The sequence below is a fragment of the Cuculus canorus genome, chromosome 1 (genome assembly GCF_017976375.1).
Source record: "Cuculus canorus isolate bCucCan1 chromosome 1, bCucCan1.pri, whole genome shotgun sequence".
Lineage (NCBI taxonomy): Eukaryota > Metazoa > Chordata > Aves > Cuculiformes > Cuculidae > Cuculus > Cuculus canorus.
In genome coordinates, this window is record NC_071401.1 from 31,176,110 (window position 1) to 31,200,636 (window position 24,527).

The 24,527-nt window shown below is 40.2% G+C and overlaps 1 protein-coding gene and 1 long non-coding RNA gene across 6 annotated transcripts in view; both read left to right on the forward strand.

Annotated features, from left to right (window-relative positions):
- Window positions 1–470: 470 nt before the first annotated feature.
- The window catches only part of TSC22D1 (TSC22 domain family member 1), a 97,012-nt gene continuing 72,955 nt past the window's right edge, over window positions 471–24,527 (forward strand). For 3 of the 5 annotated variants that reach the window (XR_008448571.1, XR_008448570.1, XR_008448574.1), the window contains exon 1: window positions 1,331–4,188. Coding sequence is in view for 2 of the 5 variants with exons in the window: in XM_054059012.1 (XP_053914987.1) it covers window positions 1,364–4,188 (2,825 nt within the window). In the remaining 3 variants the exon portion in view is untranslated. Of the gene's footprint in view, window positions 868–1,322; window positions 4,189–24,527 lie in introns of those variants that run through there. The other 2 variants (XM_054059012.1, XM_054059008.1) reach the window with 2 other exon arrangements.
- On the forward strand, window positions 16,950–19,178 carry LOC128851275 (uncharacterized). Its single transcript, XR_008448584.1, has 3 exons — window positions 16,950–17,160; window positions 18,535–18,694; window positions 19,074–19,178. It is a non-coding gene; the product is annotated as an uncharacterized LOC128851275 (long non-coding RNA).

Consider the following 24,527-nt stretch of genomic DNA (forward strand, 5'->3'; position numbering starts at 1 on the left):
ATGGGATGGGGAAGCCGCCATGGCCGCCGCCCAGCACCCCCTCCCCACCTGGGAGTGCCTCGCCCCCCCCCGCCCTTGACGCGGGTTCGGCTCCGCTCGGCAATTTCTGTCACGCAGGGGCTCCCCCCCCTCACCCCCAGCTCGGCGCGTGTTCGGCGCCGCTCGGCAATTTCCGTCACTCGGGCGCTCTCCCTCCCCCTTCCTCTCGACGCGGGTTCGGCGCCGCTCGGCAATTTCCGTCAGGCGAGCCGAGCGCGCTTCCGCCTGCCCCGGCCAGACGGGGCGTCCCGGCTGCCAGTGGGGCGCGCGTGCGCGGCCGCCGCCATCTTAACGCCGTCTCTCGCCTGCCCTCCCCTTTGGCGAGCTTCCCCCCCCCCCCCCCCCCCCCCCCCCTTTCCCCTCCTCCTTTTTCTCGTCCTCCTCCCCGCATCCCGGCGCAGCGCCCTCCTCCAGCGCTCCGTGAGGAGACGGGCCGGGCGGGGGGAAGAGAGCGAGCGAGCGAGGGCCCCGCGGCGGCGGGGCAGGGCCCAGGGGGAAGAAAGGCCGTGGCGGCGGGGAGGAGCGCCGGGCGCTGCGGAGGAAGCGCGGGTGCCGCCTGTATAAAGGGGAAGGAGGAGGCGGAGGGGGAAGGAAGAGCGTGTGGAGCCTCCTCCAGAGACAGCCAGACACAGAGGGAGGAGAGAGAGAGAGAGGCTGCCTGGCTGGCTCCCCCCTTCCTTCCCTCTTTTCATGGACTCTCCTGCCGGGCTGCTGCTGTTCTTCCCTCCTTTTTCCGTCTCCTTAACACCCAAAATGATTCAGCTCCATGGCTGCCACTGACGGGGATGTGCCTGCTCGGCTCAGCCCGCCCTGCCGTGCGCCGGTCCTGTACGTATCTGCGCTCTCCTGCTTCTTCGGGGATGGCGAGGGGCTGCCCCGAGGGAGCGGCGGGGAGATCGGGGCTCTCGCTCCACCCCGGGGACGCGGGCATCGCTGCTGCCCTTCCCCCCCAACCCCGGGAGAGGCGCGGGGGGGTGGGAGGGAGGAGGAGGGTGGGGATGAAAAGGGGGTGTGGGGAAGGGGAGAGAAAGTGAATGGCGGAGCGTTGAAAGTGTCACATTCAGGGGCGGCGGAGGACGGGTCCGCGCCCCCTCCCTGTCTCGGTGGGTTGGGGGTGGGTAGTGGCGGTGCCGAGGCGGCTTAGCCCCGGCTCTGCGGGAGGAGAGGGGGGGGGAGGTTGTGCGTGGTGTCTGCCCTGCCGCGAGCGCAAAGCTAACTGTGTGTGTGTGTGTCTGTCTCTCTCCATACCGGGGGACTGCACTCTTTAAATACACCCGATACAATGCACCAGCCTGACTCAGCCGCAGACGTTAGTGCTAGGAAGATGGCGCACCCGGCAATGTTTCCTAGAAGGGGCAGCAGCAGTAGCAGCGGCAGCAGCTGCGTTACTGCTCCCACTGCACCAGGTACCGGCGTTGGGAGCGCTGCCCTCTCCGCTGAGGATTATCAGCCGCCTTTGCTGGTCCAGCCGCCGCCTCCATCTCCTGCAACATCTTCATCGGCGGGTCCACAGGCAACACCCCCTCCTCCACAAAGCTTGAACATCCTCTCGCAGTCTCAGCTCCAGCCACAGCCTCTTACGCAGACTGGAGCTCAGATGAAAAAGAAAAGTGGCTTCCAAATTACCAGTGTGACCCCTGCTCAAATATCAGCTAGTATGAGCTCTAATAACAGCATAGCCGAGGATACAGAAAGCTACGATGACCTGGACGAGTCCCACACTGAAGACCTGTCGTCTTCAGAAATCTTGGATGTTTCTTTATCTAGGGCCACTGATTTGGGAGAACCGGAAAGGAGCTCCTCTGAAGAGACTTTGAATAACTTCCAGGAGGCAGAGACTCCTGGGGCTGTTTCTCCAAACCAGCCTCATCTTCCTCAGCAGCATGTTCCTCTGCCTCATCACCCACAGCAGAGTGTTGTGATCAATGGAAGTGTTCACCCCCATCATGTTCATCACCACCACCATCTTCACCACCACCATCATGGACATCATCATCCATCGCATCCTGGGGTGGGCAGTGCCCCGGTTTCTGGAGGACCACCACCCAGTCCATCGTTTAGAAGACTATCAACAACTGGAAGCTCTGACAATGTTATATCAACTGCACCAGTTTCTGCTGCATCATCCACTGGTTCCCCAGCACCTGTCGGGTCTAATATCCGCACTACAAGTACTCCTGGCAATTTAGGTGTAAGTCCTGCTACTGGAACTAGTACCTTAAATAATATGGGTGGTGGTAGTTCTAGTGTGGCAAGCGCTGTGCTTGGTACTATAAATTTAAGCAACATCACAAGTGGTAATGTAAATGCTTTGTCTGGAACTAGCAGCAATGTTAATGTGAATATCTTGAGTGGTGTTGGCAATGGTACGAGTGCTTCCGCTAGTGTCATTAACAATGTTACTAATCCAGCTGCAGGAATGGCAGTGGGATCAAGCCAGCAGCAGCCTGCATCTGGCACGTCAAGGTTTAGGGTTGTAAAATTAGATTCTAGTTCTGAACCTTTTAAAAAAGGTAGATGGACATGCACTGAATTCTACGATAAAGAAAACACTGTTGCAGTTTCAGAAGGAGTAGCAGTAAACAAAGCAGTAGAGACAGTAAAACAAAACCCGCTTGAAGTGAGTTCTGAAAGGGAGAGCACCAGTGGGAGTTCTGTTAGCAGCAATGTAAGCACACTGAGTCACTATACAGAAAGTGTGGGAAGTGGAGAAATAGGAGCACCTACCGTGGTACAGCAGCAAGCATTTCAAGGTGTGGGTCCACAGCAGATGGATTTTAGCGGCGCTGCTCCTCCGGCGATGCCAGCATCTAGTATACCACAGAGTGTTTCTCAATCACAGCTTGCACAAGTCCAGCTGCATTCTCAAGAAGTAAACTATCCGCAGCAGAAGCCAGGGGTCCAACCACCTGCACAGGCCAGTCTAACCACTGTTACTGGGGTTCAGCCAGCCCCGGTTAATATCCTAGGTGTATCCCCATCTCTGGGCCACCAGCAACCTGCCATTCAAAGTATGGCTCAACAGCAACTACCGTATTCTCAGCCGGCGCAGCCTGTGCAGACTTTGCCAGTGGTGCAGCAGCAGCAGTTGCAGTATGGTCAACAGCAGCAGCAGCAACAGACAGTTCCTACGCAGATGGCCGCAGGTCACGTTAAGCCGGTGAACCAAAACTCTGTGACGGGGGCTATGCCAGACTACATGCAACATCAGCAGATCCTTCAGACTCCAGCCCCTGCTATGCAGCCCAGTTCTGCAGGAGTAGGAGCAGGGCAACCAGTTCCCGTTGCCCAGGCACAGAGCATGCAGCCTTCAGTGCAAGCACATCCAGCTGCTGCCCCAGCTCCGCCTGTTGCACATGCTCCAGCAGCAATACCGGGTGTAGGTACCAGTGGTCAAATGCTGAATGTTGGGCAGCAAGGAAGTGTAGCCACTGTGGTGCAACCACCATCTGCTGCAAACCAAATTCCACCTCCAGTCATGCCATCAACGGCTGCTCCTCCATCTTCACAAGTAGTGCAGCCTGTGCAGACAGGAATAATGCAGCAGGGATTACAGGCTAGTGCTTCAGGCCTTCCTCAGCAAATGGTCATTGCTCAGCAAAACACCTTGTTACCTGTTCAGCCGCAGGCACAAGGAGTGGAATCTGTAGTCCAAGGGATGACTGGCCAGCAGCTGCCTGCGGTTAGCCCTGTACCCGCTGCTAGTACTGTTCCTGCACCAAGTCAAGCTGGTTCAGCTGTGCCTCCTGGCATACCTTCTGCTTCTATAGGTTTGGGACAGCCACAGAATATAGCGCAAGCTTCGGCTGTGCAGAACGGGAATTTGGCTCAAAGTGTCAGTCAGCCTCCCTTGATATCAACGAGTATAGGTATGCCAGTGGCACAGAGTGTGCCACAGCAGATGCCGCTAAGCTCTACCCAGTTCCCCGCACAATCACTAGCTCAGTCAATTGTAAGCCAAATTGAAGATGGCAGACGCCCTACAGAACCATCCTTAGTGGGTTTACCTCAAGCTGCCAGTGGCGAAAGTGGTGTTGGAGCATCAGCCGTTTCAGATGGCGGAAGCAGCAACATACCATCCTCAGCTTCCCTCTTTCCGCTGAAGGTGCTGCCGCTGACAACGCCCCTGGTAGATGGTGAGGATGAGAGGTAAGACTGCGTGGAACTTTTATAAAAGATACGCATTCTGATAGTTTGATTTGCGCTAACTTGCTGGTCTCGTTACAGCCATTATGTGAAATGAAGCGGTGTGATGTGTTTTGTCTAATTAGAAATACTGTTTTTCAGGTCCCAGCGCACGTGGGTATTATATTAAAATACTTGTTTTTCTCTTGAGGGGGTGAGTTGTATTGATTATGCTCTGAAACTACTGTGTGGGTAAATTGTGTTTAACAATCTGTGGCACTGTGTATATATTCTCACTGTATAGAGGAAGACAAAAGAATACTGTGGAATGTGGGTATGCTAGTGGTGGTTGTAATTTAGGTGATTTATTGTACTGAAATAATTAATATTTATCCTTAGGTAGATTTTTTTTTTTTTGATTAACAAGCCCAGACTTCATCTTGCCTTGGTTTCTCTTTTTTCGAATATTGACTTCACTCAGGATGAACCAGTTGCGAGTCTGTGCTGTATGTAGAAGCCTTCTCTTTGACAGAGATGCTTTAGGCAAATGAGTATGGTGGGAAAACAGAGGTTCAGCAACACCATTGTGGCTCTTCAATTTGAACGTGGGGCACTTCTGGTCTTGGTGGTTTTTCTTCAAAGCACTAAGCCGTTGTGAGAGCCACTCAAGCTTGCGGAGGAGGGATGGTGAGCTTTCCAATCTGGTGCACCAGTTCTGTGCAGTCAGGAGTGAGAAACTGCACAAGTTCTCCCACCTCCACCTTTTTGAATAAATGACCACTGGCTGGTCTTAGTAGTATGTACATGTGAGTATTCTCATTTCTTAGACATTGTGTGCAGAGGAGCTGTTGTCAGTTGTGAAAGGCCCTCGTGTGCAGTCTGAAGAAAGCCAAACATCAGTTTTAAAGTGCAATTGTTTGATATTTAAGCATGGAAGTTCCTCACTGTATTGAGAACATCTTGTGATGTGCATTCACAAATGGACAGGAAGACAGTGGTGGTTGTCCAAAGAACTTATTGCCTGAGAAGAAGCTACATTCACAGGAGAAATAACTTTAAGATGAGCAACCTGTGTTGAGATTGTGGGAGAGGACAGAAAAGAACACTAGAAAAGAAAAACGGAGGCTGGGGTGAGGAGACAAAATAAAGCATTTAATGCTTACTAGGTGAGAAAAATGCTATAGCAATGGGAGACGAGGTACTTATTTTAATATGTCTTCTTGGTGCCATAAATCAGGAGTAATATCACTGGCCAAACTTTATTAAAACAAAACAGTAATAAAATGGGTTGCTGGGAGAGGCTGGATTCTTTTCTTAATATTGAAAATACTAACTCTATCAGCAGTCTCTGATTATGTTGATCATGAGGTGTTGACTGCCTTAGTGGCTTTCATCACGTCTTTCTGAGATGCCAGAGAGCTATAATGAGTAGCAGCTTGTCTTCCAGGAGTGCTAGAAGACAAGTTCCAACACTGTTGCATTCTGATTATGTTTTTTAGTCAATAAGTACATGAAGGTGGTAGAAGACAGATTGAAGTGCTAAATCCCGCAGCGTCACCATTATGCTAGCAGTCAGTTTTCTCAGAAACGTTGTTTGGTTTTCCTTCCTTCAGTCTTTCTAAATCAGAACACTAATCCCTCTCTTCATGTGTCTTGTTTGTGTTTGGTGATGTGGGTTTTCTGGTTTTTTTTTTTTTTTTTCCTCTTATTTAACCAACCAAAAAGCCCCCTAAGCTTTCAGGGAATCCTAGTGGAGTAGGAGAATCATAGACTCATTGATACTCAGTGTTTTGGAAAATGACATCTACCTTGTGACTGTGCCCTGATTTTAAGAGCATATGTTAGCTGTTTGTCACGATTGGTAGTTTTTCCAGAATGTTTAAATCCCTCAGGGTAACAATAGCCAGAAATACCTTCTTCCTCTGTTATTTGCCTAGCCAAAGATCATATCCTTTCTTCTCCCATGCACGTTGCGTCTTTGTTCAATCTGTCATCTCCAGGTAGACTATACTTTTGTTTAGCTACAGGTGGAAAATCATTTAGATTCTTTACACAGGGCAGGATATGACTCTATTAAATGGAGACCAAAAATAATTGTAGTTTTTTGCACAGCAGTAGTGGTTGGGCCACTTTTGTGTACCATTAGATAAATAACAGCAGCACTTCTATCTATAACATTAAAAACTTGGTGAGATTGCGTCTGTTTCCACTTCTAGAGAATCTCAGGGCAAAGTATAATTTGTATTGTCATCTTGACTGGAATTTCTTTTGGTCAGGGACTGAGGCCTCATCACTCACTGAAGGTAGTGCAAGATATGCTGTTAATCTACTTGGCTTCTCACTTCTGTGGCCACCTGATGTCTCCAACTAGAGTTCCCTGGAGAGTTTTTTTTTCCTGTTTGTTAAATTATTCCCTCCTTTACAGGAGATAAAGGGTAGTGTATTGTGAAAGTACTTAAATGTTTTAAGAAGCAGCTATGCTGTAAATTTGTGTGTATATAATCCCCATTTTTCTCTGTGTCCTGTGCGCACACATATATATCACTCAAGGTTTACATCGATACATCCCAAGTGATTCTAAACCTGGCAAGGGAAAAGGTAGGCTAAAGCAGTAAGTGGTGACATAATTGGGCCAGTGAAGAAGCTGTAAAATTCCATTTGGTGTGCCTTTGAAAAAACATCTGCCCCATGTAATACCTGTTTAGATTAACTCCCAGCTTTCATTAAACCTGTATATAATTACATTTAAACACATGCCAGCATCTTTACGTCTTCAGCCCTGTTCAGTTTTTAGAACACCATTTGCAGCTTTTTCTGTGCCCGTTATCAGGGCATGGCCTTTTAAATATAGACAGTGTGGAATGTATCTACTTGGAAACTGTAACCTTTATTTCCCCAGTATGAATGATATGTTTTTTTTAAATCTTTGCTATGACTTGAAGTGAAATATTAAAAATGAGCTGCTTGGCAGAATGCTGTATGGAAAATTAGTTTGCAAACTTTGTTTATTAAAGAGAGGATACAAATAATACTGTTATAGTTTCTGTATTAATAGAAACCCAGCCAACAAACAAAACCAAATAAAACTCCAAAACCCAACCCCTAGCTCCTCTGATGAGGTGTGCCATATGTGTTTATGTATGTTGATACATTGATTGTGTCTTCTAAAATTTCAATGCAAGCCAGTGTTTTTGATGTTAAATTTCTTTTATTCTCATAGCTTAGATTGTGGTATGGATCATTTTAGTGCATGATTCTCTTATAGTTTCTTGGATTTGCAGCAGCTACCCCAATTTACTCAATTATTAAACCCTGTCAATTTTGAACATGATCTTTTGAGTTTAGTATTTAACCTCTAGAACTGTAGAAGACAATGTCTTTTATTTTTATGTGTTTAAAACTTAAGTATGAAAAAGTATGTATTTATATTGCAGTGAATTCTTTTTGTACTTAGTGTTGCAAAATGAGTTTTATGTCTTTGTAGGCAATGCTTTATTATGTTATAGATGATTGCAATAAGATTTCCTGCACACTTTTATATTACCTGTAGAGCGAAAACTTCTTAAAAAAAAACCCCTGTGTATTTTACAGCATTTATAAAGGCAGCTGTAGGTGAATTTAAAAGTAACTTAATCTGAAATGTTGTTCATTGTTACTCAAAAGCAGGTTTCTGTGAATGAAGGATAAGAGAACTAATAACTGTCCTCCCTGTCCTTGATGGGGTAGAGTTGCTTTCATTCTTCAGTCTGATGCAAGTTGTTTTCACCTGTTTATGAATTTCATACAGCAGTGAAGCAAAAGAGAAAGGAGGAAAATGCATTGATAAACATATGGAACTGACACAAACATTTGAAGTATCCTTTATTATCTGACCATCTCTCATAATTTTCTTTTTGAGGCGAAATTTATATTAAAAAAAATCCCTTTTCAACTGTATAGAGGGAAAAAAAAAAGAGTAAATATTTTCTGTCTAGGACGTATGTTTTGTTATTAAATCCATGGAGAGGCTGAAAGATTAAAGGTGAATGTGAGAATGAGAAGACTTGTGGGCTGCCTTTAAGAGTCTTATTAGCAGAAGCTGGTACTGGCTTGTACAGCAAGAGCATGGTCAGGAAGTTGGATGAATTTTCGTCATGCCTGCAGTAGGAAGGTTCATGGGGTACAAATGAAATTTTTACAGATGTAGTTTAATACTTGTTGCAGATATCAGTAAGCAACAGTGAATGAGCATATTAAAGTAGAACTGGACGTTTCAGTTAAACATCGTTTTGATGTGGTAACCATTTTGCCCGCTTGCTTTGTAAGCGGTTAGATTTTATATGGGCTTTTGTATTTGCTGTAAGTTTTAGTTCTGTGTGTTTGATGAAAAAGGGAGAAGATATTTCTAGAAGGTAGTTTGCAACAAAGGATTTATGGTGGCCTAGCATGGATTTATGGTGGCATATTTTTTACGTTGCTTCCTAGGGTCAGTGTTCTCGTTTTCCATTTTTCAGATTTTAAAATTGCTTCAGAGTCTTGCCACCAGTTCAAAAATGGCAGAACTTGAATTCTAGGAGATTGACTTTTTAAAAATGGCTCTTTATCTCTTCACTTTGGCCATTTATGGAACTTGGAAAAAAGTTACGAGTGAGTTAAAGGGGGAGTGTTTTGGTGCAAATGATGTAGTTAGTATTGTGTCATGCTGAGAAGTCCATCCTCTCATTTCATCTGATGAAATAAAATACCTGCCACCTTTTTCTGGTTTCTTTTATAGAGGAATTTTATGCATGCCGTGGTGTGCTTTGAACTAAGGATTGCTACAGTGCTTAGTGTTGCATTGTCTTTAAAGACAGGAAGAATCAATAGATTTCAGGGGGTTGTAAAAGCAATAATTTAGTGCTTAATATAAGGCAGATTGTTTGAGATGCTGAGAAATGTGCCTCTCCAAACGATAATGGGATTTCCAGAGTATGTTCCTTAGCACTCTGGTTTTGGCTGCTCTTTGGAAATTGTCAGTAGGTAAGAAGACACAATGATCTGTATTTATGTACGTAAAATCAAAACAAACAGAAGGCTTTAAAATATTTAATATTTAAAAAGTCTTTGCTACTGTCTTCGGATTTGCATTCTTTACACACAAGCTAATCTGGAAATGAGAATTTTCCATTTGTAAGTCTGTGTATTGGTAGTGAAGTGTTTCAGCCTTCACAAAGTTACTTGAGTATATATTGTCTAGATAGTGCGACAATAAAGCAATGACTGTAACAGTGGTAAGTTAGGAGGGCAGGAGGGGAAAATAAAAAGAAACCAAAACAAACCCTCCCAAATGTTAATGTACCTTGTTCAAAAATAGAGACACATGGATTGCACGCCTGTGATACAAATACGCCCCTATAATAATGCAGTTCGCTTTACAGAAGGTAATAAATAGGCATCTTCAGACCTGTCTTTAACAGCTTAGGAAGTAGATAAGGTTGTAAATGGTAGTATTGCTAGTATAGTCTTTTGGAAGAAGAAACTGTGCACACCTGAATATCAGTGTAATAATGGCAAGTGTATTCTTATTATTCCCAAAAAGGTCATACTTTGTGATGAGGTTTTGAGTTTGGTTGTAGGTGAAATGTAAACAAGAATGAAAATAAGAGTGTGCGTTCTCTTTGATTTAATGCACTGGTTCTTTTCTATTCTTGATTAATTTATGCAACTGAAATGCGCTGTGTGTTCTATGTATTATACTTTAACTAATGACTGAAAAACTGTTCTTAAAAGTGGGCCTATACTTTTCACTTAACTGCACTTAGGCCACCAGAGGTAATGCTGTTAATCAGAAGCATGCTTTAAAAGTTTAGTAAGAGGGACTGAGGGTAAAATTATTCAGTAAATTATTTCATGCTAATGATCATTGTAAATAAGGAACTAGTTTATATTCTCAATGTGATTGTTCAAGAATCTGTGGCCTAAAGCTAAGATGGAAAGAACTCTTGCGTGACTGGAGATACCACTTTATTTCTTTTAGCCTCTTCTAAAGCATTCACTGAGTTACAAATTGTGTGATGGAAGTGCAGCGTAATTATGGTATCAGACTGGAGCACCTGGTCATCCTTCTGTCTTTAATGTCTTGCAACTCTCCGTCTGTCTTTGGAATATGCTAACAAAGACAGTAATTGAACTACAGTCAGTTGTGTTGTAGAAACCCTTACCAGCTCATTTTGTGCCAGCTTCCAAATACCTATTATGCATTATCAGTGTTGGAAGCAGGATTTGGTTTGTAGTTGCAGTTATATGCAAAAGTCTCCATCTTCTGCTGGAGCTGGATAGACTTCCCTGAGAGAGAGACTGGGAGGTTGTGTGTGTTTGGCTGGCAGGGATTGTTATGGTCCTGTACATGCAAATGCTAGAGAGCATTGCCTGTGATAGTTGAGGTATTTTAGCATTGTTTGTTTGACTTGCCGGTACCTACAAAATGTGAGCTTCTGACTTTGGTGTCATGCAGAAATTAATAATACTCATCGTAGTTCGAATACAGCATTACACTTCAACTAAACTTGTTCAATTTTATGAAATGTTTTACATTTGCAAAATGAAATTTTGAGCGCTTGTTTTGGTAGAGTAGAAAAGTTACAGTAAACTTACTCATTTTTTCTTTGAGCAAGCAATTCCTTTGTTATTACACTTTCTTTAAATTATTTTGGTATCAGTTTTTGTACTTCAGAAATTTTTCCTGAACTTTTTTCTACTCCACAGTCTTAACATATACTTACTGGTCTTGACATCATTTAAGTTGTTTTACTGGTGTTGATAGCTTAAATTTTTTTTGTTAGTAATTTTCCAGAATTTCAGTAGTCTTCTAATCATAATACTTAAAATCAGAGGGAGTGTAAGTTCAGCTTAAATATTGGTACTTTACGTTTAAACTAATGTGATAGGAATTATTAAAAAAAGCTTCAAATGGGCTATGTAAGCACAGGAATATGCTTCAGTCTGTGTGGTGTTCCATATGTGTATATTAAGTCAAGCTTTCAACACTGTGCTAAGAGTGAAAAATTCGCGTCTGGTTTTGGGCCCCTACACCAATGTACGTTGTCATATGTTTTTTTAAATGCTTTTTTTCTTTGTGTCTAAATGGTTATTATACAACTTTTGTGAGGTGTGTAGTATTTGTGAAGATTCCTAGATTGAGTCTCTTTGACAATCAGGTTGTATATTTAGATACTGTGGGCACTGAAGCTTGAAGTTCTCCCAGTTTCTATTTCTTGTCATGCAGGGCCAGTGGTGGTCCAGGAGAGTCAAAGCAAGTTTTCGTTGTTCAGCAGGGAACTGCTGCCTACCCCTTATTATTAGCCTTTCTCGCTGGGGGCTATAGGTAGTGTGCAGGCTGAAATAGGGGCAGAAATTTGGGAGTATGTTAAAATAACGGACTAGGAAGTAAAGCAGTTTGAGGGCTTTTTATCATTAGGGAATAGAAGTTTAATATTTTTTCTGAAGCTGATTCTCATCCTTGTAGAGGAACAAATGCAGGTACTACTGATGTTTTTTCGCAAGGAAACTTTCAGAAAACTGCTTTTTATTTATTTTATTAAAACTTGAGGGGTATCTTGATTATCTGTTTATACACTTTTGAATAGCCTATTCTTTTGAGTATAGTGGAGGAGCGTGGTTTTATGAATGGCTGAAACAGGCACCAGAAGATCTTCTGTACGTTTAGGCTTATCAGAATGATACGGATGGGCCCACCATCTGTTAATAAAAAGTATAGATGGTATTTCTAGTAAAGTATAGATTTGATAGCAACTGAAGTTGTTTGTAGAGTGTTTTATAAGCTGCTGCTTAAGTGTGCTAAACCACTTAGCCAGGCAAATTGAGCTTGTTTGTGACTTTAGTGGTTGTCCAGCCTTCTGTTGCTATGTATGTGTGGTGTTTTTTTCGGTTGTTTTAATTAGCATGGAGATCCAGCAGGAACTTCTCAGGGCTCTGATTTCTTCATGTGTGATGAAGATTTGAGCTTCTCCAGCAGTTTCTTAAGCAACACTATCAAAGTACTGTGCTAAATGGAGACAGGACTGAAAGCTGCTGAAAATGTGGATACACATTCAGCCATAGTCTTAGTGGCTTAATGCATTTAATACTAGCTTTTTTAACTACTGTACTGCAGTGTAGTTCTTAAAGACGAGTTATGCAGATAAGGTGATTTCAGCATGCAGTGATATTGCTTGTTCCTCTCGGATCAAAAGGCACAAATCAAATGCAAGCTGCACTTTTTTTCGTAGACGTTTTTCATCTCTTCTTTGTAATCCATTGTATCACAGGTCAGCAACAGTCCTAGTTATTGGTAGCCAAGTGTTAATCTTCTTCAGTGCTGGTGTATCTGGTCAGCGGTCCTTTTAATTGTATAAATATTAAGTTTCTGAACTTGGTATCTTTTCTGAGGTGATTGGATTAGAAATGGTGTTTTCCCTTTAATCATTATAAAAAAATGTATGGTATAGAAATAACAATATTTTTCCAGTGACTTTGAACTCATTCTGCAGTTTAAAGAGGTGGAATCCCTGTCAAGATAAGAGAGAACTTCAAAATGCCTTTTAAGCTTCCTCTGACCTTCACTTGACCCAGCTTGGTTACAGTTGGGTGTAGATGAGAGATGGTGACTGGCAGGCGTAACCTCAGAAACTGGAGAAATCAAAGAATTTAAAATGTAACCATACTAAATTTGTGCGTTTAGGTGTTTAGTGCTGTTATAGCTACTAAGGAAGACTGTGATTAAAAATAAACCCTAATTCATGTATGATTACTTTGACTTCTGTTGTGACTGCAATTGTGAAATACTAAGAAGAGCAAGCAAAAACTTCTCAGGCAGAATCTGACTTGAGTGACTTGTTTGGCATACATAGCCACTGTGTTGGGATAAGCATAGTCAAAAAAATAACTTCTGCAGATTTCCTGGAAGATTAGTTTTCAGCCTGGTAATTTTACTGGATGTATGTGTATGTATCATAACGTGGGTTTTTATTATGTGAAGAGGCTCTGTGTTTCTCTGAGGAGGTCTGCGTGTGGACTATAAATTCTTACTTCCCGTTTGAGCGTGACAGAAATTGAATCCTTTTGTTTCCTCCAGGATTTCATGGGGGTTCATGCAGTAATGCCTACTCTATAGAAATGCATGCAAGAGGAAGCAGAACAACTTGAGATGTTTCATGATTGTCGTGTGTGTAAACTTGTGCAAGGTATTGATTGTCATTGTCCCTTGATGTCATTAGCAGTGCAGCAAATGACATCAAATGACTCTGAGCATCTCTGACATCTGGCAAGGAAGAGTTTTCTGGTATATTCAGCCTTATGATTTGTTTGTTTGTTATAAGCTGTTTAGTGAAAATCATGGCCTGGCCTTAACTTGAAACATCTACTAAACATCTAGACTAATTTTCCGTTGGAAATTCTTGGCCTAAGACTCTGAATGATGTGTATGTGTGCACCAGTATATGAGAACATAGGAAGCTTAACTTGAAAAATTAAAAACCAACAAAACCCGAACCAACCTGCTGGTAAGAGAAGGAGCAATTGTTGCTCGTATGGTTTCATTTCTTGCATTCTTACAAAATAAGACCAAGCGAAAATAAAATAAAAGGAGCCATGAGTTAATGACTACATCTTTTAAGTACTTGTTAAATAATTTACTGTAGCACTGAAATGAATTCAAAGTATAAGTGTACCTCTTTAATCTATTGAATGAGGTTATTATGCTAAGAATGGATCAGCGTATTGCACTGCCAAGTGTTTCTTTAGGAGGCCTAATATCCCAAATTAGGTGAAATGGCAAGTTAGTCATAAATGTTCAGGGAATGGTGCAGGACGTGTGTGTACCTCCATGTTCTCTTCTTTCTTTCCAAGTTTGTGAGGTTCTTTCCAGTTCCATAATTGCTTGTGAAGGAGAGGAGTTCCCAAGCATGCATTTGATTGGAGAGACAGGGGGGAGGAAACGTCTGAAATGTTTATGATGGTGGTTTTGGTTTCTTCTTTCTTTTTCTGGTAGAGAAAGGGATTTTAATTTTTGAAATAGTTATCAGGTATGCATGTGTTAGAGCCAAGTATACGCAGTTGTTGGCAATACTGCCTCTTCTTATTTATGGGACAGTAGCTAAAAGGCCTGTCTGTGAGTTGGGGCTATGCTTTGCTGGCTGCTTTGTAACAAAGAACAGAAAAGGTGATCCTAAAGGACTTGCTGTCTGATGTCCGTATAATTTTTTAGTTGATGTTAGAAGGTGATTTTTTAAAGCGGGCAAAGTCTTAAATGTTTTTAATGCTAAAACAGAGCAGCAAAGCAGGATAGTAGTGTCAGCATTCCTGTAGAGATATACTGTGTTAATAATGGTATACATAATCTTCAGAATACTGATGTTTTAAAAATTGAGTCACCCTTTTGTCATGAAACCATGGGTTAGTGTATTTTGTAAGGTTTCAGATTCTATTCTTGGGATGTGTGGATTCTTAGTGCTGCTTGCTGTATGCTGAAGTGTAGTGAAATAAGTGAGCAGCTGCTTTATTTCATTGGAATTTAGCATGTAAGTGGTGGGTAATTTATGATTTGCATGAAGATATTTTCAACTTCTAGAGAGTACTGTGATCTCTAGAAGTGGAAAAATAAATATTAGCATGTTCTAGCAGACAGTTGTGGGTAGCAGTAGTTACCTTTGCTACTTGTATTTGCCTGACCATCATAATCCAGTCTTTGGGAATCTTTAATGTGTATTTTTACTGTCCAAATACCTGGAATATTTTGAACATACTTTTTTAGTGCCTTTGGTATTGGATGAAAGTATTTTCTCTGAAAGCATGGAAGACAGTCCTCCAAAGAATTCTTTGAAGGACATTGAAATTGTGTTGTGTTCATACGTATTTTCAACTAGAAGGCTGTCTTGATATTTACTGATCTAAAGTGTTTAAGCCAGCCACACACCTCTCCCTCTTGCTACTTCTTAATTGGAAGAATGATTAAGGAATCTTCGTGTTTTTTTAAGTTTTATTTTAAAAAGTAGTTCCTTCCTACTTCAATCTCCAAACGTGATAGACTAAACCAGTCTTAAGTGTCTCAGGAACTTGTCCATTTTATAAATATCTGAAATATTTCATTAATTTTTATGTTTCAACAACAACAAAAAAAATCACTGAAACATTGGGATGTGCAAACTTCATAATTTAAAAAAAAGATATTATATTAGCTAGAAGATCCGTGCAGTTATGCAAAATCCCAAATACCATGCAGATTGCATTCGTTGAATAATATTGCCATGTAGCTTTGCACAATTTGGCATAGGCAGCTTGGCACTGTGAGGTCTGGCTGTGTGCAGAAATATTTAAATTTGTTTTCTGTGATAAATTGTAATATGTGTATGTAGAGTTTCTGTGTATATCATCCTAGTACTTCTTAAACGATGCCTTCTGTACTAAAAACTTCAAATTTCTTGGACAATATTCTTAAAAATGCAGCTAAAATATGTGAAATCATATAATACAAAATGTATATCTTCTGTAGCATTTTGTATACTAAATATAGTCTCTGTCTGAAGGTATACATTTATAATGAAGTTAAATGAATTTCCCCCTATGCAAAATACTTAGATGATGACAGATAAACACTGGACGTTTTGTTTATTGCTAAGTAGTTGTATATTTTCAGCCACTGATTTATGTTATCTAATTTTAATGAAAAGGCAATATTCGAGGGGGGGGGGAAGCAGGGAAAGCCCTTTCAGAAATCAGGAGGTTGGTGGAAGGATCTACATTTTGCTTTAGAAATAAGAGTTTAAGTAGCTAGTTGAAGGTAGACTAATCTGCTGAAAGTGACAGCAAAAGAAATGTAGCAAATGTAATTGGTGGGAAAAGTAGGCTTATTTTCTTTATGAAAGATCATCCAGCCATGTCTGAATAATATTTAGTGATAAATGTCTGTCAGTGAATGTTACCAGTTTCTGTGAGATTGTGCATAAGTGGTAAGCAAAAGTTGTTTGTAGGCTGGTAAGAAATGGTTTGAAATGCAGTATCTGAAAAGAGATTGTCTGGGTCTCCTGCTGAAGTCATTGTTTTTTCTCTCTTTTAAGTGTATTGATGTTAGTAGTTTGAATTAAGATTGCACAGACATGAGTATCAAGATTGTTCAGTTCTGGCTTGTCTGAAAATTATGACTAAATAAAAGTTGTTTGAAGTGTGGGAATGAACTCCTAAAATGCCAGGATGGCTGCTGTTTACTTGGTGGCTTTGTCTTCTTGGAGGACATATGTTAATTCATGTAGTTGAGTAGCTGATACCAATGATGGAAGAAACAGCTGCTGAAGGAGGAAGCTGCATAGAGCCCTGTGGAAAGCATGAAAATCCTGATGCATTTTTGAACAGCTTGCAATAGAGATTTTTGAAGCTTTAGCTCTCTACAAGAAAGGTATCTAGAAACATGTGTGCTTCACTTGCCTTCAGTATAATTTATTTGGAATGGATGGAAGGAGTTTCTACTCCTTCTCGATGACTTATGGCCAGAGGCACACTGCTGTAGGAACAAGCGAGTAGCGGAGAAGCTTTTAGCCGGCTAGAGTGGGTTTTGTAGAGTCTAGCTAGTATGACTGTATGTTGAGGGAAGTGACTGTTGTAATTCATGCAAGAAATTGATTGATGTTAGTTGTTGATTTAATGGGTTATAATGTTTTATGTGCATGCAACTTGCATTTTAAGATTTCCTAGTGTATTTACTTTTCCTCATGTGAACTGTTTGTGTTGTAGCTTCACTGTGTTGCTCTCTTGCATAAAGTACAGATTTCAAAACTTTGTTCTACTCCTTTCCCGATAATGTTGGCAAAAGATAAAACTTGCAGATCTAGGTTATGCTGCTGAACTAATACATCCTGCTGAACATCCAGTTTCGAAGCCTGGAGTGGTGTCACAAAGCTCCATTTCAGCACTGTGTCCTGTGCTTTTTCCATGTATCCAGTTTGGTTCAGTGTCTGCTCTTTTTTGCTTGACAGCTTTTGATGAACGGTAAGTACTTTGGCTCAGGAAAATGAAGCACTCTGTTGGTGGGTCTTTACAGCAGAAGCAATGAAAGGGGGTAAGAAGAAGGATGGTACCAGTGATTAACCAAATGATAAATTTGTATGCTGCTAATTCCTGTCAGGCTGTGGGAAGAACTCCTTTGGTATTTTCCCTCCTTTGTTTTCCTAAAGGGTTATTAAATGGTGAGTTAATATGTTTAAGAGTTCCAAATCTATTGCTGAATTTGCCAAATGATAATTTTGGTATGGATAGGTATAAAGCCCAGAATGTCCATTTTGTAAATTCAACTTGAGCCTTTGCAATAAATTAATAATTTAATTTAAATTAATTTAATTTATTAATAATTTAATAAATTAATAAATTAAGGCCTGCTGTGTTGTTGGAGGCTGTCCTGCAACATCTCAGAATTCAGTTGTGGTGGTGTATTTTCAAAAACATACTAAAAAATGATCTAGGGGGATTAGAAGGAATTCAAAATGAAATGACAAAGTAATATCTAAACTAGCTCTAAAGCTGGTAAACTTGCATCAGACCTGTGATTGAGACAATGATGCCTAAAGCTATGATAATGTAGCCCCTTTTTTGTGCTTTAAATTATAAATGAGAACAAGATCAGGACTTTGTATGCCCATAAATGATTTGGGAACAAGAGGACATGACTAATCTAAAGGAAGGTTTTGTCTATGGTGCTCATTGTCATGAGTTTTTTTTAGGAGCACCTAAAGGAAAAAATGTGTTACATGTATGCATGTTTTATGTAGTAAACTATACAGAATGATAATAGTACATGGGAGATTAGGTGACTTTCAGCTTTAGCTTTTAGGGCTGCTGCTAGCTAATTCATGGAAAACAAGTACATCTTTGAGATAGATCTGCTGTAGCTGCTACTGTCACCTTTTTCAGTGACATCTGGAGTACTTGGTGGTGGCAACTGTTGAAGGTGGTTACTGCTCCATACTTTTCTGTTCCAAACTAGAAATAAACTAAAATATATTTTTATTTAAAATTTATTGAAAATTATATTGAAGTATGAGGGCAGGAGAGGAAACTAATTGAGTCAAATGCAAAAACAGAGGTACAGATGAAGGCTATGCATATCCTTGACTGTTTATAGAAATGTGAATGATTGCAATTGATCCCATGGATGCTGAAAGGTAGCAGGGATTCAGTGGTCTGTTATTGACTTTGTGGAGTAGCAAAAGTTTAGAGGTTGTTACATGTTTAAAGTAGGGAAAGATGTAACAACTGCCATACTCTTTCAAAGCCTAAGTCAGAAATCAAGGTGCAATGTAAGCAGAAGCAAGATATTTATGGTTTCATTAAAAACAAAACCACTTATTCACAATCATTATTTTTCAGGAAGCTGTTCTCGTGCTTGAAAAATGTAATGGTCAGCATAGCAATGGCTTAAAATAGCATTTTGGATGCTATAGCACTGGCTTTAGAGCCCCATTAGCAGACATCCAGGAGGCCTGTAAAAGAAGAAAAATACTTCAAATGTTAAACAAATCTTCAAAAGGTGACTTCTGATCTTTACATTTTCTAAAGTATTAAAGTTATATGTCTATTTAACAAAATATTTGAGGGTGAGCATAAGGTCCTGTAAAGACGCACTAGATAGAAACAGTTACTAGCAACACAAAGTAATTTGTGCATGTAGGGCAGCTAGCTGCAAATAATTACTAAAGTTGTACAGAGTAAAGTGGTAGCTGCACCAGTGAGGTAAAAAGAAATTAACTTGGATTTTTCTGTTGCCCCTGCTTGCTTGTGTGTTTTTTGAATGCTTGGCTGTACATCGGGATACACCGTAGGCCTTTCTAGGCTAGTTCTTTATAAACATATAAGTATGTTTAGTGGTTATGTGGTGGAATTGAAGTATGTCATTTGTTCTCTTGCAGGATGCTGCAGGTACCAGGAGGAGGGATGGCCTTTAGCAGCCTCCTTCTCTGCTCCTCTGAGTCATCCTTGGTAGTTACATCCTGCCTCAGGGGGTGAAAGGTGCATTCATGTGTGATAACCTCTCTCAGTGTCTGTGGATAATTTTGCTAGCTATTGCTAATGAATAAATAGGCAAGTAGCAAACATTTGAAATTACCAGGTTCTCAATATTACTGCTACCTGCAAAGGAAACTGAATAGGTGATGTGCTTCCTGTGCTTCCCCTTCCAGTTCTGTCAGGTAAATGCTTTTACTAAAGTTTCTCTGAACTGTCTTCACAGTAGAAAAAAAAGGGAAAAGGCCGGTTCAGCTTGATTCATGTCTGTGTAATCACACTTGCAAGTAGGGCACTAATAGTAATTTTAAAGAATGTTACCAGGACTCTCAGGTCTGGCATAGCTTTTTCAAAACACTTCCTCGTCATAGTGCTGCTTTTTCAGATGCTTTAAGTAACAGGGAGGAGGAATTTGACTTTTTGCTTCTAATGAATTCTGAAGCACGTTTTTGGGACTTCCAGGTTTCTCAAGTTGCTGGCATATCAGATGCTTTGCAGATCAGCAAGCACGTCAGAGGTTACTAAACCCTAAAGGAGACAAGTAATCTACTTAGGGTTTTTTTCTGACTTTATTTAGAACTTCTAGTTTGTAAGATAGTGAAGATATCTTTCTTTTCATTGTGTTTGTTTATGTTTAAATTCATCCAATAGCAGAATACTTAACACCAAATGCGTATCTTGTACAGTCAGTGAAAATTAATGCTTTTCTTAATGAGTTTGTGCTTGGACAAGACCTGAACATGATCCCTAAGAGAGTATCGTTGTGGGAAGAACTTTGATTCAAAGTCTGAGTTAAGACAGGCCCCAGGTACTGTATCTCCCTGCCTCTCTCCTTATGTGGGTGTCGGCTGAATGTTAGCATTGTATTTGATCTGGGGCACCTGTTTGAGGAATCCTGCTTCAGAAGCTGGAGAAGTCTATGGGCTTTTCAAGACGTTGTACTTGGTGTGTAGAGAGGCTGATTAGACTTTAAATCGGAGTGTATCATACACAAATAACGCAGTTATGTTGCAAGTTAGCAGTGAAATGAGAATAAACTTAGAAATGCAGGAAGCCTGTTAGTCTTGTTTTGAATATAAAAAGTTTGGCAGAACTTTTAAATTAACGACAGTTACGAAAGGCAATAAATCGCCTAATATTTTCTGGATATCAAATACAAGCTATCTCAAATGTTCCTCCTTGGCTGCAACATCCCTGTATTGGAAGGAGTTACTATATTTGGCTTAAAATACGAAAACCAAAGTCATATACTGTATAATGACTTGGAAGTATGTAACGTGTTAGGCCAGTTAGCAAAAGTGATTTTTCAGATTAGTTTAGTTTTCTGACATGTTTTCCTATTCTTAATCCATTTTTTTTGGTCAGTAACCTGTTTCATGTAATAAATTAATCTAGACTATCTTTCCATTACCTTGATGAAGCATCTTGAATATGAGATTAAAAAGTGCTGTATAATGCTAATTAAAATAAGATTAGCCAAGTGTTCTACTTACCCTTCGACTACTGTTCAGGACACTTATTCCTCATGCTGGATAGTCTGTGTTTGAAATTTGCATCGTATTATTATCTAGATGATATTGATCATGGGAACACTAAGGGGACGAATTAGAGTTGTTGGAAGTGGAATAAAATATCTGTAAAGAAATATCAACCATAATTCTTATTGGTTGCTGCTGGCCATGTGCCACATCTTGCACATGGAACAGGGATAAATGTGAACATCTTAATTCTTGGAAAACAAACTGTGAGCTGAAGACTGGGGAAGGGGAATGCAGCCACAAATAGGAACTTCTGTGTAGCTTTCTGCTTAAGACAATGTGGCTGACCCTCTCTAAGGTAACTTCGTTGCTATCTCTGTCAAGCATCCTAGGAGAAAGGGGCATGAAGAGAGTGGTGACTTTATTGATCTGTGGTTTTTGGACTATGTCATGGAAAAGGAATTTGTAAGACACTGAGCAGTGTGAGACAGCAGGGCCCTTAAAAATCAGGAGTAGAAATTTGAAGGGGAAAACTGTTTTCATGAAAGTGGTTAAGTAGCCAAAGTACAGGACAAAGAAGGGGTACTGATAGTCAAGACTAAAAGTAATATGCTCTTATGAAAGAAAACTTGTGGGGAATGTTTATAAACACTGATGGATGAGGAGGGGCAGGCAGGAAGATAAAGCCAAGTCCATTGACTGTAAATATATCTTTTCCCAGATATTACTCTGTAATAGTATGTGTTGTTTAAACCCTTTATTTTAAGCTGCCGTACTTAGTGTGTTCTGGTATATCTAGTATGGCTGGCTTGCTCCTTTTTCAGGATTTTCCACACTGTCATTGACTAGACCTTTTTGCTTATCTTACAAGTACTGAACTTGTCTTTTTTATCTTCCATATTTATGGTACTGTGGTAATTTTTTTTATGTAATTTTTTTAAACAAGATGTATGTGTAATAATTCTACGTGTATGTGCTGCTTCCTGCATGCAACAGGATATGCATGTGATGAACAGTTCAACAGTACAAAGGGCTAAACTGCTCTGAACTAGCCAAGTAATTCTGTAGGACTGGGTTGGATAAGGTTATAAATCTGATTAGTCTAATAACTCAGTGCCAGTAATTTTAATAGATGCCTTTTGCAAAAGCTTGTATTATGCAATCAGTTGTGAATTGCAGAAGTGTTTGAAGTCAGTATTGGTTCATAGGCTGTGGGGATGAATGGAGTGTTACTTCAGCCGGATGAGGCCTTAAGGTAAGGGTCTCCTGATACACCTCCTAGTTCTAAGTAATTAAAAAGAAGAGTAACTGTTGACCCTGTTTTGCCTTTGAGAAGAATTGTCCCTGCTGTTTGCATGTGGGAAACAGTCATGCTTTTGTAATTAGAGGGTTTGAGACTAATGGAAGAAAATGATGAAAGGGATTGCTGAGTTTCTAGTATTGCAGAGTATTTAAATACTTTGGTTTAGTTAATTGATAGGGCTTAAATACTGTTCTAAATTGTATACCAAAATGGTACCAAAGTTCTTTTAAGTAAGAAAAAATAAGTTGTGCAAGTAAAATGGCAATGAAGACAAAGCTTTGAGGGAAAAATAAGGAAACTGGAAGAGCTTGATGCACGATTTTGTGCTGTGTAAATTGCTTGGAAATCAGTTACTCCTGATGTCAGTGCCCTTAAAAGATTCAAAAGGGAATGGAAACACTTGCATGTTCTGTGGATCTCTACTGAAACTTGTTACTCTTGTTTGTAGGTGACTTATTTTAAAATATAAACTGGTAAATCCAGAAGCTGTAGGAAATACCAGATGGAAAAGAATTTCAGTGATTGTATGTAGTCATAAATGTATTACTATCCATTGGAATAAGACTGAAATGCAAATATTTTTGCATGGTTTGAAATTCATATGGAAGATATGAACTGTTCTAAGGATGGTGGAACCCAATTCAGATATTGTGTAACGCTGTTTTTTATTTTGGTTGGGGTTATCTGATCCCCCATGATATTTAAACTTTTCAGTTGCTGCACAAAAGAACCTTACATTGCATTCCAACATCAAAACAAGCTGTTAAATTATTTTTTTCCTTGTACTAATAGTTTTTGTTCTGCAAAGGTTAATATTATCAGTTCAAATAATTAGCTGTGCAATAGAAAGCCTACTAAATCATGAAAAAATCCCAACACCTGGGGCTTAATGCATGGAATTTACAGCTGTGAAGGGAGATGGAGAAACAGATCTTTTCCTTAACTTTTTAAATGACGCTTTATCATTCCTGCAATCCCGCATAGATCTTGGAAAAGAATTGTTAAGCTATTTAACACTTATGATATGATAGCTATTTCTGTGTTGTATCTAGGCAGGATTAATTTCAAAGCCTTTGACAACTGCTTATTAGTTCTACATATTTGGAACCTGTTTTTCCCTGGAGGAAGAAGTGAGGCAGCCAGGGAATAAGTTTTCTGTTGGAATTTACTCATAGCCCTCTGAAAAATCACTGGGATTTTGTACTGTGTCTGCTTACTTATATTTTGGGGTTGGTTTGTTTGTTTATCTGAATGGCTCTATAAGGGAATGTTAGCAGGAGTGGAGAGATGCGGATTGCCATACATTGATACGGAATTGGTTATACTATTTCTTTGAACTTTTCATCTCTCTTGCAACAGTGAACCCCAAGAGTAGGAATTTAGATTCCCCTTGAGGATTTTGATTTTTCACAACTTTGGCTTTGGATTGAATAGTTTCTGAAACTTTTTTGTATCCTCGGGGATTTAATATTGTAGCTTTAGCTGAAAACATACATGTACTTTAAAGAGCTTTTACTGAAGCTAGTGGGATTATTCATGAGTCATGTTACAGCTCTTCTACTGTGTGCAGTATAGTATTTATCATTAATGTGGCTGTTACTTTATGAAAACTAGAACAGACGTCAGAGATTTAAAAATCTTCGAATCTTTGATGTTTAAAACCTCATTTTGTAATACCTAATATAAAAATGTAGTATGAAATGCCCATGTTAATTTGAAAGTCTTTGGCCTGGTTTAAATAAATCACTGTCTTTAAAGGGTCCCAAGTGACTCTAAGAGTTTACTTGACAACTAGAGAGAAGCAACTTAGTCTCCTTAATTTTGCTTTTGCATTTGAGTTAATGCAACTCAACACTTACAATAAATCCTTCTAATATGCATGTTTCAAGAGGGGTTACATTATTTGCAGTCTTGCTTTTTTGGTTTACTTAGTACTCTTGGCATGTACTCTCTTCAAATGCTGTGTGTCCCAAAGCGTCCTCATGAAAATCCCTTGAAGTCCCTGAATATTACTTGCTATCTTTGCTCTTTTTGGAACTGGCTCTTTGAAGCCTCTGTTTCTCTTCATGCTTTCTTTTTTCATGTCTTTTGGTGTTTCCTGGATTAAGTCACACAGATAGATAAAGGAAAACTCACATTTTTCTTTAGCTATATCTTGGCTTTTCAGTTTCCAAACAAGAAGTTCTAAATTAAAACATAGTTATTACACAGATTCAGGACTGTATCAGTTGGAGAATTTACAGTCTTCACTAAACACTTTACACTCTTGAAAGTAAAACTTTTAAGATGCAGGCTTTTAATGTGATGTCCTAGTTTTGCTGTATAGAGATTTTTAGTTGTGAATCAGTAAAAGACTGTTCCTGTCAGCGAAGGTATGGTATATTGCCAGCAAATATTCTCAACAAACAGAGAAAGGCTTCCCCTAAATTGGGAAATATCAAATTGTGACACCTGTGTAAACAAGAAAGTTTACTCTTCTGATAATGAGGTGTCAAAACAATATGGTAAATATAGTTACTTAATGGCCTTGTGGCACACTGTACTCCACTGAATGCATGATGGTTCCTGTAAAGAGAGAG